Genomic DNA, 14634 nt, shown 5'->3' on the forward strand with positions numbered 1-14634 from the left:
TTGTCAAAGGAACGAAGACTATATTTAGATATAAATACCATATAAAGATTCCTCTACATGAAATTCTTGAACACATGAAGCAAAATAACTTGCACAACAATTTCACAACAATTTATGCTGGAAAGGTTTAATTTTATGACCATTAGATTTCTACCTTGAATTTAAAAAACAAACCAAAAAAAACAAAACTAGCAACAACAAAGATCCAATGAAGAAGCACCGTACACACAAAACTAATGTTTCAAAACTCAAGACAAAAGTGCTACTATGAAACACAGCACAAAGGCTTCATTCAATTCATAATTCAATTCATAACACAATACACAAGTATCAAAAGCTGCCCTCCAAACTATAAACATAAAATGTATTTATCAAAATACAGGCATGAAATTTACTCCAGTATACAACAGAAACCTTGCTAGGGCAATGATAACAAGCTTCTCTACATTTATACCTTATATAATACCAAAGAATCTTCATTATCTAATTATGTAAGCACAATTTTTCAACTCACTCATCCATTTCTGCTCTGTGGATATGAAATATCTTCAGGTCAAAATTTCAGGCAAATATGTCAGGTCAAATGTCAAGAGAGACCTGTCAAGCTTAAAGTAGTAAGCCTCTTTCTTTTAATCCAATATAAAAAAACCCCAAACCCAAACAATCCATATCTTTCTTTGCAAGATTCCACTATAAAAAATTCAGTATTATCAACATAGCATATGTACAGACAGTATTCTTTCTCTCCTGCTCCACAGGTGTGATTACACACCTGGGTAAAAACACACCACCATTTCTGCTGTGATTTTTAAAACAGACCATTCAAATCCAACTTTACACAACAGATTATGATGAAGATGGATAGTGTGTTTAAAAATGTTCAAAATTAACTAAATTGTCATTTGTTTGATAACTTAAATTACTTTCAAATTTACAGTGATAATGTGTATAAACTTCCATTTTCTTCTTCTTAACAGGCTGTGTGCAACAGCTTAGACTGGGTCATGCTTGGCAAAGATCTGCAATCACACTGTACCTACTTCACCACTACAAGCAGTTTTACACTGCTATTCCCATACAGTTGTAATTAGAAAATCTGGTACACTAAAATGACAGAAATGTATTTTGAATATCAGAAAATTTTCTTTCCTTTGCAGTGTTCACAACTGCAGATGTGAGAGTTTTCTGTAGAAAATAACAAAGCTGTCAGAACCATGATTTACTGTAAATTAAATAATGTAATGATTTTTGAAGCACTACTTAATGAATTTCAGCTAAGAAACGACAACCTAACAAAAACCAGTATGAAAGGATAGGAAATGAGGTTTTACAAAACTCTTAACAGCTCAAAAGAATTACCTAAATATATATATCTAGTGCTACTTTCAGGCGCTGTGAAATATTCCCTTCATATAGAGCAGTTGCACCTCCTGTAGGGCATGGTTCTCCTGGAACTCTTGTGTTACTGCTGCCAGTCCTCTCTGAACATCCTGGACATGTTGGCATGTGCACACTGGCATTAGATGCCATGTTTAAGGCAGCTGAATTAAGTGTTTGAAGCCTTACTGCTTTAAAGCCTGTATTTGGTAATGTAAGACTTACTTTTGCCAAAAGGTGAGATAATGTTTACACAGACACATCTCAATAGTTTTTCCACGCAGCAAAGCAACTGCTTTTCTATCTACATTCTGCAGCAATACTGAAAATACAAATACTAAGAGATGGATTTGGATATGTTTGTGTCTGGCAGGCAGAGAAAGGGCAAGGGTGTCCGTCAGAAATGTGTTATCAATTGACACATTAAAAACTTAATTAAATTACATTCAATCACTCCAAGTACAAAACCTATGCAAGGTAAGAGAAAATTATGATGACTTCTTGACTGTTTCTTGCAGCCCATTGTGCTTGTACAGCAAATTACTGTTCATAAATAAGGCTGATGGCTTTGACACTTGATATGTTCAGCATCTGTACCTTTGTCACTAGATGGTTGTGTAATCATTATTTGTCTTCTCCCTGTACTCCTTTCAGCTGCTACCACCACCCATCCTACAAACTGCTGCAGTAGTCTAAAATGCCTACATTGGAAAGTGAATGTCATCTTTTTCAGCCACCCAGCAAGAACTACTTTGAAACAATTCAAAAGATTTCTCTTCCCTATCCCAACAGCTCCACAGACACCCTACAGTGAGCCAATGCAGCTTCCAACAGAGCACCCCAAAAAAACAGCTGGCTTTACACAAAAGTTAAAGACAGAACAAAAATACAAGACTACTATATTTTTTGATTCTGAGTAAGTGATTTTTGTATAGGAAATTTCAAACTCCCAAGAAAGAGCTATGGTTCTTCCTAAAAACTGTATCCCATTTTTTGGAACATTACCATCTGATTTTGCAAGAAAAACTATGATGTGATATAAGTCGGGAAAAAATGCTTAGCCTATTCAAGTATAATTCTCCATCTTCCATTTCCTGCAAAAAAAGTCTAGTCAAAGAAAAAAAAAGAAAACCAACTTCAAAACTGTACTAACTACACCAATTTTCTTTACCTCTGGTATTCATTTCTATATGCTAAGAACTACAAGATAAACCAAGAAGTTTCTTTTTTCTTCTTTCCCAAAGAGAGCAATTAAAGGGAACAAAATCACCTCCTAACCACACGTTCATTATAAATAAAATTCATAACCTATGACACCTAAGCATCAAAGTCAGGCCTGACATGCAGCAGCAGAATCAACTATGAAAGGGAGGAAACTACCTACACTCTGCCTTATCTGGCACTCGTCAGCACTCTGAATTATTCACTTTGTTACTTGTCTGTTGAGTTGGTTTTTTTTCAAAGCTGACTTTGAAATTTACCAAGCAGCACATCTGCAGATAAAAGCATTGACTGAAAATCATTCTGTGCTCTATGGATAGGACAAGTTGTCTGTCTTACATTTAATTTCCTAAAAAAAAGAAAAAAAATTAATACAGAATTTCAGCAAGATAATTTAAGAATAAAACTAAATCCCCACATCCTTGAACATGAGAAATTGCTGTGGATTTGTTTCCTTCTCATAAGATTGTTTCAGATTTAAACTGAAAGCATGTTATTTGAAAAGTAGGCAAATGAAAATTGACAGCTACATTAAGGCAATAATTGATAATAAAGTGCTCAGATTCTCAGGCTGTTTGCAAGATCAACAAAAGCACTTCAACAAAACCATGTGATTCTCAAACAATAATAAGAGTGGAAAGAAATACTAACATAACCCTAAATAAAGTAGGTATGAAAACCAGCTTCCCCTAAAGCATTAGCCTCAGAACTTGCTATTTACAACTCGTTAATATAGTTACAACCTTTCTCCAAATGTTCTTGGAGCACATCTCAGTGTATAAATATTTTATTGATTTTTGCCTCATTATAATTAACTCACTGTCCACAAGAACTCTTTTGGAATAAACTCTTCACATCAGCAAAGAGCACACTGGCTTAACAAATGCTAGTACAGTCATGCTCTGAACAATCTAGATTGACAGGCATAGAAGATGCACCAGAGCAGCACTGGCTTGAGAAATATCAACAAAATTTAGCTAAAATATAAAATGTCATTAAAAAAAATCAACCAACCAACCAAAACCACCACAAAAAAACCCCAAACCAAACCACCCACACCAAACAAAAATAAAAACAAACAAACAAACAAAACAAAACCCAAAACAACACAACAAGAAAGTCTTGATCTTGTTTGAATTTTGTTTGGCTAACTGCACTTGAAACTGTTGGATTTTATTCCCTGCAACTCTGCTGCAGTGTCATCTAGCATAAGGAGTATATTTAAGTGAAACTGTATTTCCACAATATCCACAATTTTTGATAAATAATAAACTCTTCTCCCACAGATTTTCCAAAAGTAATGGATTTTTATTAAATGCTTATTAAGGAGACTAGTATCACAGGAAGATTAAGACTTATCTTCCAAGAAAATTTTGAGCAGCACAGGAAGGTAAGACACTGCCAGTCTCTGAACAATGAGGATGTGCTGAATAAGATGAGGGGGAAAAGCACCTGGTTCTGGAAGAAGAGACAATTAAGCATTTATACCATAGGATGGATAAATACTGTTGAACAGTCAGGTATTTAGGACTGGTTTTGTACTTCATTTTACAAGTGGAAGGAGTTCCCTCTTAATATGAGTTTTCCATGTATGACATACATAGTGCTATGGCATATACACCATACTCACAATAGCAAAACATACAAGATAAACTGTATTTCCTTAAAAGCCACAAAATCTGTACTGAAAGACAAGTTCAGCTTAAAAATAGCGCAAGGCTCGATAAAGAGAGATTTCCCATTCTTCATGGTTAATTCAAGGAAAGTTACAGCTGTGGCTCTGGAGTCCATCCACATCGAAACTTCCCCATCAAAAGCTTTCCAACTCCTACTTACCTCCTGCAGCTCAGTGCAAGGAGCACATAAGCTAGGATCATCAAGTGCCTGCCTGAGAACGCTCGAACAAGAAATACACTGCAACTGCACTGCATCCCTCCATAGGGACTTCCCTGGCTATCCCCTGAACCACCTTCTCCCTTCCTAGTGAGAAGAAACAACCCCAACATGACCTTCCCCAAACTAAGACAATTTGGCAATCACCCATGGCCACTTCCACCAGAGTCCTCATTACAACCCCACTTACAGTCTACCTAGCATTCCACCCACTACAGTGGCTATTTTGAAACTCCAAATAATTTTAAATATATGTAATTAAAAAAAAATTTTTTTTCATTTTCAGGCTTACATGAAATCCTGATTCTCATGGAAATATACTGGCCAGAGGCAGTAAGTAGACAGAAACCAAACCCAGTAGCAGTTCCTCTTTAATAAGAGCTCCTAGTCATCTTGCCATTAGTTATGAAAATGAGATGCTCAAGACAAAGTCAAATATCTCGGTAACAAGCTGTTCCCTTAGTGCCAGACCTAATACATTGTACCTTAAAACCCTAGTCTTCTGTCTAGACAACTAGAAACACTCACTAACATATTTCTAACTTTTTTTTTGAGATAAAAGCTTTCCTTCATTTGGATTTGAGCTTGAAGTGAACTAGCACAGAACTGACCTTGCATAAAATACTTAATATATCTTTGAATTATACAGGTGGTCTTTAAAACAGCTTTTCTTGGAAATCCACAGCATAAAGAATACACATTACAGCATATTTTGGTACAAAACCCATGATGCCTTCCCACAACGAGTCCTGCTAAGTATAGGACACTGCAGTCCAGCAGGTAAAATCCAGAAAATTAATGCAAGCAAAAACATAGGAAGTTCTCATAAGAGAAAGTACACAACTCTATTGAGAAAACAGCTTTTTAATTATTCTAATAAACATACACTACATCCTCATCAACACTTATGTGTTATAATATGGGTACTGGAATTCTGTGTGTGATTTCATGTTAACTTCATTATCACTGAATCATATGGAGTTAGCAAATGGGGATTTATTCCACACTCCTAAAACATTTTAATAAAGTTTTCTAAGAGTTTGGGGTTTATTGCCAAAAATAGCTATACAAGCTTGCAAAGTATAAATCAGTAAAACATGCGAGTCCAATCCAGCTTGTTTCCATCACAGATCAATAACCTGGATTCAGAAGTGACTGCACAGCTGTTATGATGTGTAACTCATTTGCACAGATTAAAAGCATATTCATTCACAGGAAAAATGATATAAATATTCACATTTAATATGCTCTAAGTAATGTGTTGTGCATCAAACATAAACACACTATTTCAAAAACTAACTTTATTTTGATGCCCAGAAAATATGAATTCTATAATTAAAAGAAAATACTGCAACTAGGTACTTCAGACTTTAAAAGCATACAAAGCTTTCTAGTTACTCTCTTACAGTATATAAAAGGTAAGCATGCCTAAAACATGTAAGACAATATTTAATTTTAAAATAAATACTGAAAGGGACTGCTATTTTAGAAGAACTGTTTTATAGTAATGTAACTTATAATAAGTTTCCTGAGACTTACTAGTATATGCCACATATATTCACATGTAGATTGGTACTAATCTACTTCTAAGAAAAGAATCCTCAATTTACAACCTCAGCTATGAAAGACATTTGATTAGCACTGCACTTCACTGTTTTATCACTATTCCATTATTTCTCTATATTAAAAACATATGTTAGATTCTGGGGACAGATTAAGTAGTACCATCTAAAGTATATGTTAAGTATCAGAAACAGATTATGGTGATGTGGATCTCTGCCAGACCACAAAGCATTACAATATCCTAACTTAGCTGAGGAGATACGAACCAATGCTACAGTATATGGCTTTGAAGTACTATTCTTTTTGAGATGAAACATATTCTTCTCTTCAATCTCAAAGAAAAACACATACAGCTTCCTTGTGTTTATTTTGAAATTGTTCTCCCACTTTTATCAAGTGCTTGAGATAATTTCTTATGCAACATGGAACAGTTAATATTGCATAATGAAGATCACAGAGTTTACAGAAGAGCTCAGGACCACCCTTAAAAAAAAAAAAACGAGTTAAGCTTTCATTCCCATTCAAATGGCCAATAGATTCACAGATCAAAATCCAGATCCTCAGCTGCAGCTAAAGAGCACTCCACAATAAGACCACCTTTGTTCCTCAGCAGTGGCCCAAGCTACTGACATAAATTAGACTGGCCTGAACAGTAACCTGTGCCAGCCCTCAAGAGAGACTGAAAGCGTCACAGTAGGCAGACACCAACACAAACATCTCCAGATTGCATCCCTGCAGTTGAACAGGAAGTATCATTTTGGTACCCACGTCCCATTAAGGCACAGATTTCTTGTTCAGTAGCAGTAAAACAAACCTACCAAAGCCCTAGACAGAATCTCTGGTTTTACTTGGTTAGTCTGTATCAGATACGTAAAACTCAAAAGAGTTTTTTGTTTATTTTTGTCTCCATAACAACAGTGTCATGGAATAAAGTCTCAGCTAAGCTCTGCCACAAGCTTTCCATTTAATTGTAAACTGAATCACCCAAATAATTTTAAGTGAGTAGCCAAACCAAAACAAACCCACAAACGTAATCCTGCCACTGGCAAACTATTTTCACATTTCTTTATAGAAAGTAGAAAAAAACCCCTATAAGACACCGACGGCAGAATCACAGTCGTGCAATCTGCCAAATTTTCATTTTATACACAGTTACTATTTGTAGGAAATGTACTATTTTTTTAATCAGATTTTTAATATACTTGCAAAATTTTACTATGAATTGAGAGCAGGCCTTCACTGTCTATAGTTTACAAGTAGCAATAAACTCATCCTCTGTCAAGCAGCTAAACACATTTCCAGTTAGTGACCACAAAATACACTAAATTTCCACAAATATATAAGAGTTGTAAGCTGCAACATTTAAGTATTTTTGCAGAACTATACTTTTGAGGCACGGCAGACCTACAAATGAGAAGGTCTTAACTTTTTCTTTAAGTACTGCTCTCAAAAACAAACAGACCTCCTACATAATTTATCTACATTGTTAGAAAGCTTGTTTAGCATCTTTTCTCCCCCTTTAAATTTCTTTTCAGATACAAAAAAAACCATAATATTGAAGTGCACAATGCTGTTTGCAGAACCTCAACTGATGTCTCAGTAACCTCTTCTTCTACCAGTTCTTGCAGGGTCTTGATTATTCATGCTTTCCTTCTCTCAGTCTTTCCTCACCATCAGTGCTTGCAACACTTAGTGGTACATCTGTGACTTTATTTGTCTGGAGGTATACCAAGTGAAAAATGTTCCAGTCATTGCTTTAAGATGTTCTGCAACATTATGTATAACAGAAGCTGTCAAAAATTAAAGGTTGTCCTTCTAGAAGAATTTACAGGATAATTTTTAACAATAACTGAATACAAAAAGACAGATTTCTAAATTATGCCGAAACTGGTGAAGAGCTGGGGTCTCAAGGTTTAGATTTGACATGAGAATAATGACATTAAAATTTCTTATTGACATTCTGCTCATTTTCAACAACTTCTAAAATGAAATCAGCGTACTCAGTCATAATCCCTTAATAATTATGATGAGCTAAAGTTTATGCATGCAAAATTGTGGCAGGGAAGGCTTGCTACTTCAGTAGCCTCAATGAATTGCTGTGAAAACAGACAATATGAGAAAGAGTACTGCTCAGCAGCAACACCTTTCACCATACTTAGAATATCCAAGCCAGTGGATCCAATAGTGTACTCAGAAGAGACTGAAAATAAGCTGTACTATCTCTTTTACATAAAACCACAAGAATGATTAGTCACTTTCCAGATATTTCTGGATTCTTGCAAGCTAGTGTAGCACTCACAGGCTGAGTCAGATCTGAGGTCTCCATTCTGCTCACTACTGTATATGCAGACATACAGACATCACCAAAAGTTTACATTCTGACTTTTACTGAGTAGCAAATCTGACCAGAAATATAAAACAAGTAAATCCCACTGACTGCAAATACCATGATCATGGCTTTCAGCAAAAGTTGCACTTAGGAAGAACTCTCAAAAAAAACCCAGCAAAGGATGCCCACAGTCATTTTGTTTTCAGTATCATGAAAGCATTGCTTACCAAGTCTGCTGCAAGGACCACATTCAGCCAGGCTAACTTCCTACTACTGCCTTACGCCAAGCCAAGGAAGTGAGATGTGGGCCTTGAATGATCTAAAATTTAGGTTTATATATGCACAAACAGCAGTTACAAGCTCCAAGCTGAAACACAGACTACACATACCTGAAGTTGTCCCTAATTCCACATCTAACAAGTGCAATTTGTCCCCATTCAGGCCCTGACTGACCAGTCCATTTGCCACAGATGATGTCTGTAAATTTTTTAATGTGCAGAATTGAGTTCCTGCTGTAGATGTGATCATTTTACCACACTCAGATATACTCAGCATTTGGATATTGTCTCTCAGTCCTGATGGAACCTGCCAGCAGCTACTGCTGGCTTCCCAGAATTCCCAATAAGGGAGGAGTTGAATGTCCTTCAGTATATGTGCCCTCCAGTATTTCATGGAGTGAGACAACAAAAGCAAAGAGAAACCAATTCAGGTAACAACAACAACAAGGGTGGGTGGCAGGAAGGAAGGAACAGTTTACACCACCAGCCTACGCTTCCATCTGAAGTATAGAGCCGCACCAAGGCCCAGCCTCTCATCCACAGGTTGCAGCTGCTCAGTCCCAAGCAAATGAGAGGAAGGACAAGCAAACACTGTTTCAGAGTACCTTTAATGTGTTAGTATGTTACAAAGTTTCTACTGCAATACCATAAATAAAACGTCAACAGTTACTAAGATGTTTCTTTTTGGTTTTTAGATAAACAGGTATGACATTTTTTAATCTGTGAAACAAAAACACGTGGGTGGGGGAAATGATAAAAACAAATCATTTTGGAGTATACCCAACTATATACACTCAACATCAGCTTTGCTAAGTTTATCCCTGGCCACTGCTAAAGATAACAAGAAGGAGGTTCTTCATTTTGTTACAAGAAGCACTGCAATATGCTACACAACGGCTCTACCGGCTTATATATTGGCTCAACATACACGCAGTCAGGAAGAAGTTTCTTCAAGCTGTTCTTTCTAACACAGATCCCACCAATTCCTTTTCCAAGAATAGGCAAAAAAACCCAAAACAAACACCTGAAAATGGGAAAAAATAGGCTACTCCTATCTGTTACAATCAGCAAACAATTGTGAAAAATCAAAAAGGGGAAGGAAAAAATATCCATACAGAAAAATTCAATAAGTTATTTTTATCATAGAATGTAATGAACTTTCAACATGTGGGGGGTTACAAAAATACAGAGAAATAATTAGACTTTTATTATTAAAAAAAGTAGGGGACTAACTTATGACTATTAAGCACAGAGGCTACTAGGAATACATTAATTTTCAAAACCAGAAAAAGGATCTACTGAAGGCAAAAAGAAAAGCAGCTAAAGCAGAAGAACAGAGATGCCTGACTTCTCACATTTTGTTCCAATACATTAAAATGCTACCAGTGAACAAAGTACATGTATTATTCCTAAATGAGTGTTTAGACTGAACGGTGGACAACAAAATTCAGCTGCCATACAACCAGCTACTCCTTTGAATCTTTCCTGTCTGAGCCTTATTCTTGGATGCTAAGATTCCCCTACTGATGCAGCATCAGTTACAAGTCCAACCTTTTCCACCATTAGCCTGCATTAATATGGATGAAAAAGGAAGTCCCTATATATGTTAAACTATTCATCACCATTCGATATTAAATTTCCTAAAAAAGAACATGCACCTACACATTTCCATTAAAGATGCTGACACTAACAAGGAGTGAACTGAGCAGGGTTTCTATTTGTTGTTCTTCCACCTATTACCCCCTTTAATATTGCCCAAACATATAAGTATTTTAGACCATATACTTCATCCTCTTGTATGTCTGCAACTGTCTCACACCAAACATTCAGTTTTCTTAAAAATAATCTCTCCCATACCACCTACATCTCTTAAGTATAGCATATGGATTCAATAGCTGTGCACATAAAAAATTAAAACCTTTAATTGTTTGACAGATTCTGGCACTCTGCTGTTTATCAAATGCAAAAAAACCCAACCTGAGGGCAAAACAAACAAACAATAAAAACCCCACCACAAGCCAAAAGCATCACCCTCTGTTACTACTCACACAGAAAAAGAACTGGATATCTTAGAGGGCATGCAAAGAACTGCCCAGAGAGTGCTGGCAGAGCCTTTTCATACCTACATAAAATGCACCAAATACAGGAAACAGTGGACACTGTTAATACTTTTCAGTCATGCAGACTTAAATTCTAAGACTGTGGGATTCTAAGATGTCTGAAGAATTGTAACTAGAAGGAGAAGTATCTTAGGCACACAGAATACAGAGATGCAGCTTGCCAGATTCTTGTGATGACTCCATTCAAATAATGGGGATTATTCAATTGAGGAATAACTTCTTGACTGAATTGAGTTTTTCATAGCTATAAATAGTCAGCTACAGTGTTTGAACAAATATCAAACCGTTTTCATTTGGTCCACTCAAAAAACCAGCGTGATTAATTTCACAAGTCCATAAACCACCTCATGTCTATGTATCATTACAAAAGAAATACAACTTGGAAACAACCCTCATGTTATTCACAGTCAAACTCTAACTGCTACCAAATGGTAAAACTGATAAATTACCTGATGAAATTACCGAACATAATCAAAGATGCCCTGCTACCACTACAGTCACCAGTGAAAAATTGAACCAAATTAGGCTCTAAATATGCAGTATAATCTTCAAGTACTGCCCCATACATGTTTAGTCCTAATGAAGGTAATGAAACTACTCAGGTAGAGAGGTCAATATTAGCAGGTTTTATTTCAGGAGTGGAGTTTTAACCTGTAAGTAGCACACATTGCCAAGGAATAATACACCACAAACTTACAATACCCGGAATGTGGTGTGTCACTATCCAATTTATTAGTGGAATGCAAATTATAAAGTACTGTGTTAATTATTTAAGAAGTGATGTTGAAATGGTTAGCTGGTAAAATCTGCTGCAGTTCTGGAAAGAAGTCAACTAAATGTCAGAGAACAGGAGACTGGGTCAAATTATGCCTACTTACAAATACAAAGCTTGCTGAAGATCAGATAATTTACTACGAATTTATGTAGAGCACATCATTCTCAAAGGTGGGACAGGAAGACAAATGAACACATTTTTAAGAAGTAGCAATTACAATATTATTATTATGAGAGGGTTAGTTCATGAATCTGACATAAACAGTCTCCAAGATAATTATTATAATACTTATGTAATTCATAGCAGATTTACTAAGTGTAATGGAGTCTTCATAACATGACACTCCATCACACTGATGCCAACTCCTGAAGAAATGGGAAATCAATTTTTTGCAAATGCAAATTACACAGTGGGTGGATAAGAGAAATGCAAACTTAAAAATCCTATATTAAATAAAAACATATATAAACAACGTGACAGCCTGGTAAGTGCTCCTTTTTAAAGAGCAAACAAACGGCAATTTCATTTTCTTTCTTGAACAACCTCCTTTGAAATATGGAGGATGGTGACAAAAGGAGACCCAAAATGAGTTTTCAAGCACTCTTTTTATAAAGTAATATTTATTAGCTGTAATTAATAACTGGAATTTCCACAACACACATCAAACTTTCATAGAGAAAGTGTAGTTAATAATGCAGAAAAAAAAGGACAAATGATCCCAAGACAGGGCAAAATACATCCAGAGCAGAATATATCTATTTATTCAGTTAAATTCTATCGTCATTGGTAACCTCTTCATTCAAATGTTTTTGTAATGACTCAGTATTTAAACACCACTATGTATAACAAGCTTCTTCCTGATTTGAATAAACAGAGTAGCACTAGGCCCAGCTATTCCCGGCAGTGGTATTCTCATTACACTGTAACAACAGAGGAAATAGTTTTCATAGAATCAAAATTGTATTTTACCTATCTTAACATCTGTATCTTTTGTAGAAAATGTAAAACATTACAGGCCTAGTGGCAGCCAGGACCTAGTAGGAGTGTGGAGGTGGCAGCTCAGCCCAGGGTGAGAGGGAAGAGGAGCGCGCTTCATGTCACAGTCAAAGGACTCCTCCAGGCAACTTAAAAAGCAGCACTGAGATTTGCATCTAATCCTCCACAGCCAAGGCGAGGATTTCTGTGATATAACGCTAGACAGCCACGCGCAAGCAAGAAGGGGGTTCAGAAGGCTTTAACAGTCAGAGAGAGAGACCAAAAAGAAATATGTGAGAACTGATAGCTGAGGAGATTATTGCCTCTGACTTTAAATCCTTTGATCAGTCTTTTCGTCCAGGGGAAGCAAAATTTATTTACAGTATTTGAGAAAGGCAGGCGGAAGAAAAGAAAAAAAAGTAAGCTTATAAACGTGTTTGATCATCCCCAATATCTTACTGGTTTGGGGGTTTTTTGGTCAAAATTTACTCATTGTGACTGCTGTACAAAAGCTGTGAAGGAAACACTTAAAGTCAGCAACTAACAGGATACCATTATTTCAACAGCCCACTTGCCCTAAGTATGACTGAAACAAGGGCTACTCGGTTTTACTGTTATCACTACCGGGGCAGGTTTTACACTCAAAACAGAACTTCATCCTCAAAGGAAAAAAAAAAACATAGATAAGTCTTCTGCTTTCGGGGGTGGGGGGAAAGTACCTTTAAATGTGAACAGTCGTGTAGAGATACATGAAAATATTCTGCCCTAAGAATAAAGAACTAACATACTCAACTGTAGCTACAAGTCTGGGGTTTTATTTTTTCCCAATTAAGTGATTTATGGAAATATATCCTGATTCATGGAAATATATACAAACGGAGAAAGTCGTGCTGGACGGACGATTACCTAGCAGACCTGATTCACCCTACCTCCTCATGCCCAGCTATCCCTCTCTATTTTAAATGTACGGAGCCGAGTATCCAATACAAGCTGAAGTACAGTCCGCCATAAGAAGTACTAGGAGTGCCCTTGAAAAATGTCCAGATTGCAGCTAGTGCACAAAGAACCTCGCCATGAAAATAAAACCCACAAGAATTTCTCTCTCGCTCTTGACCCGGCAGCAAGTGAACAGATTAACTTCCCACCAACATCAGAAGACAAAGCGTCGGCAAGATACAAGTCAAGTTTAAGAAGTATTTAAAGAAAGGAAAAAAAAAAAAAAGGAAAAAACCGTTTCGAGCAATTCATCCCAAATGTTCTACTTCGATTTATCTTCCCCCAGAAAATGCTCAACGGTGCTGAAGAGCAGTGCTACACGAGACAAGCGTGAGCAGTCAGGTACTGACGGCCATAGGTAAGGGAGCGCTGGTATCCCCCTTCCCTTGCTACACAGGAGGCGACGCTGCAGATCTCCCACTCCGCTACCAAAAAGCGAAGCAGAACCAGCATCTGGGGCGGGAGGGGGGGTTATTAACTGGGAACTTAATGTTCCTTAAAAACGCAACGGAGACTTTTTTGGTTTTTTCTTCCCACACCCTTCTTTCCATCTTCTCTGCCAAAAACAGGTCGAAATAAACGTTATTCTATAATAACACTACTAATAAAGAGTCCAAGACTCACCATATCAGCTGGAACACTGCTGGACATTTTGATGTTACCCTAAATGGCTTAAAATGAACTTAAAAAAAAAAAAAAAAGGCAGCACCAAGAGCAGCCCGCCGGAGATCTTCAAGAAACAAAACCGGTGTCAGTGTCGGAGGCAGCAGCTTCCACGTCCCCTACGCGAAATAGGCGCCCGGCAAGCAGCGGGGAAGGCGGCTGGCTGAGGAGCAGGGCTATCCAGGGGCAGCGGTGCCAGGCTGTACCGGAGGAGCCAGCGGGAGACCAGAGATGGCAGCAGATCCCTGTCAGCAGCAGCGGCGGCGGCGGCAGCAGCAGCAGCACCAGCGGTGCCAGGTAGACCAGGCAGCAGGACTACACCGCCACATGAGCTGCGTGCGGGCTTTTTCCCCCCTTCTCTCCCTCTGCCTTCTCTCCCAGCCTCGGCAAATGACGACGGGATGATTCACGCGGGATAATAGTGCGTCCAAGTCACCTCCTCAG

The 14634-nt window shown here is 37.3% G+C and overlaps 1 protein-coding gene across 1 annotated transcript in view; it reads right to left on the bottom strand.

The window, feature by feature from the left end:
* UBL3 (ubiquitin like 3) overlaps positions 1 to 14626 on the bottom strand; it is a 56030-nt gene extending 41404 nt beyond the window's left edge. The window contains exon 1 of the mRNA XM_008926140.4: positions 14152 to 14626. Coding sequence (XP_008924388.1) covers positions 14152 to 14178 — 27 coding nt within the window. The 5' untranslated portion in view covers positions 14179 to 14626. The remainder of the gene's footprint in view (positions 1 to 14151) is intronic.
* Positions 14627 to 14634: the final 8 nt, after the last annotated feature.

The sequence above is a fragment of the Manacus vitellinus genome, unplaced genomic scaffold (genome assembly GCF_001715985.3).
Source record: "Manacus vitellinus isolate BGI_N305 unplaced genomic scaffold, ASM171598v3 scaffold_2_pilon, whole genome shotgun sequence".
Lineage (NCBI taxonomy): Eukaryota > Metazoa > Chordata > Aves > Passeriformes > Pipridae > Manacus > Manacus vitellinus.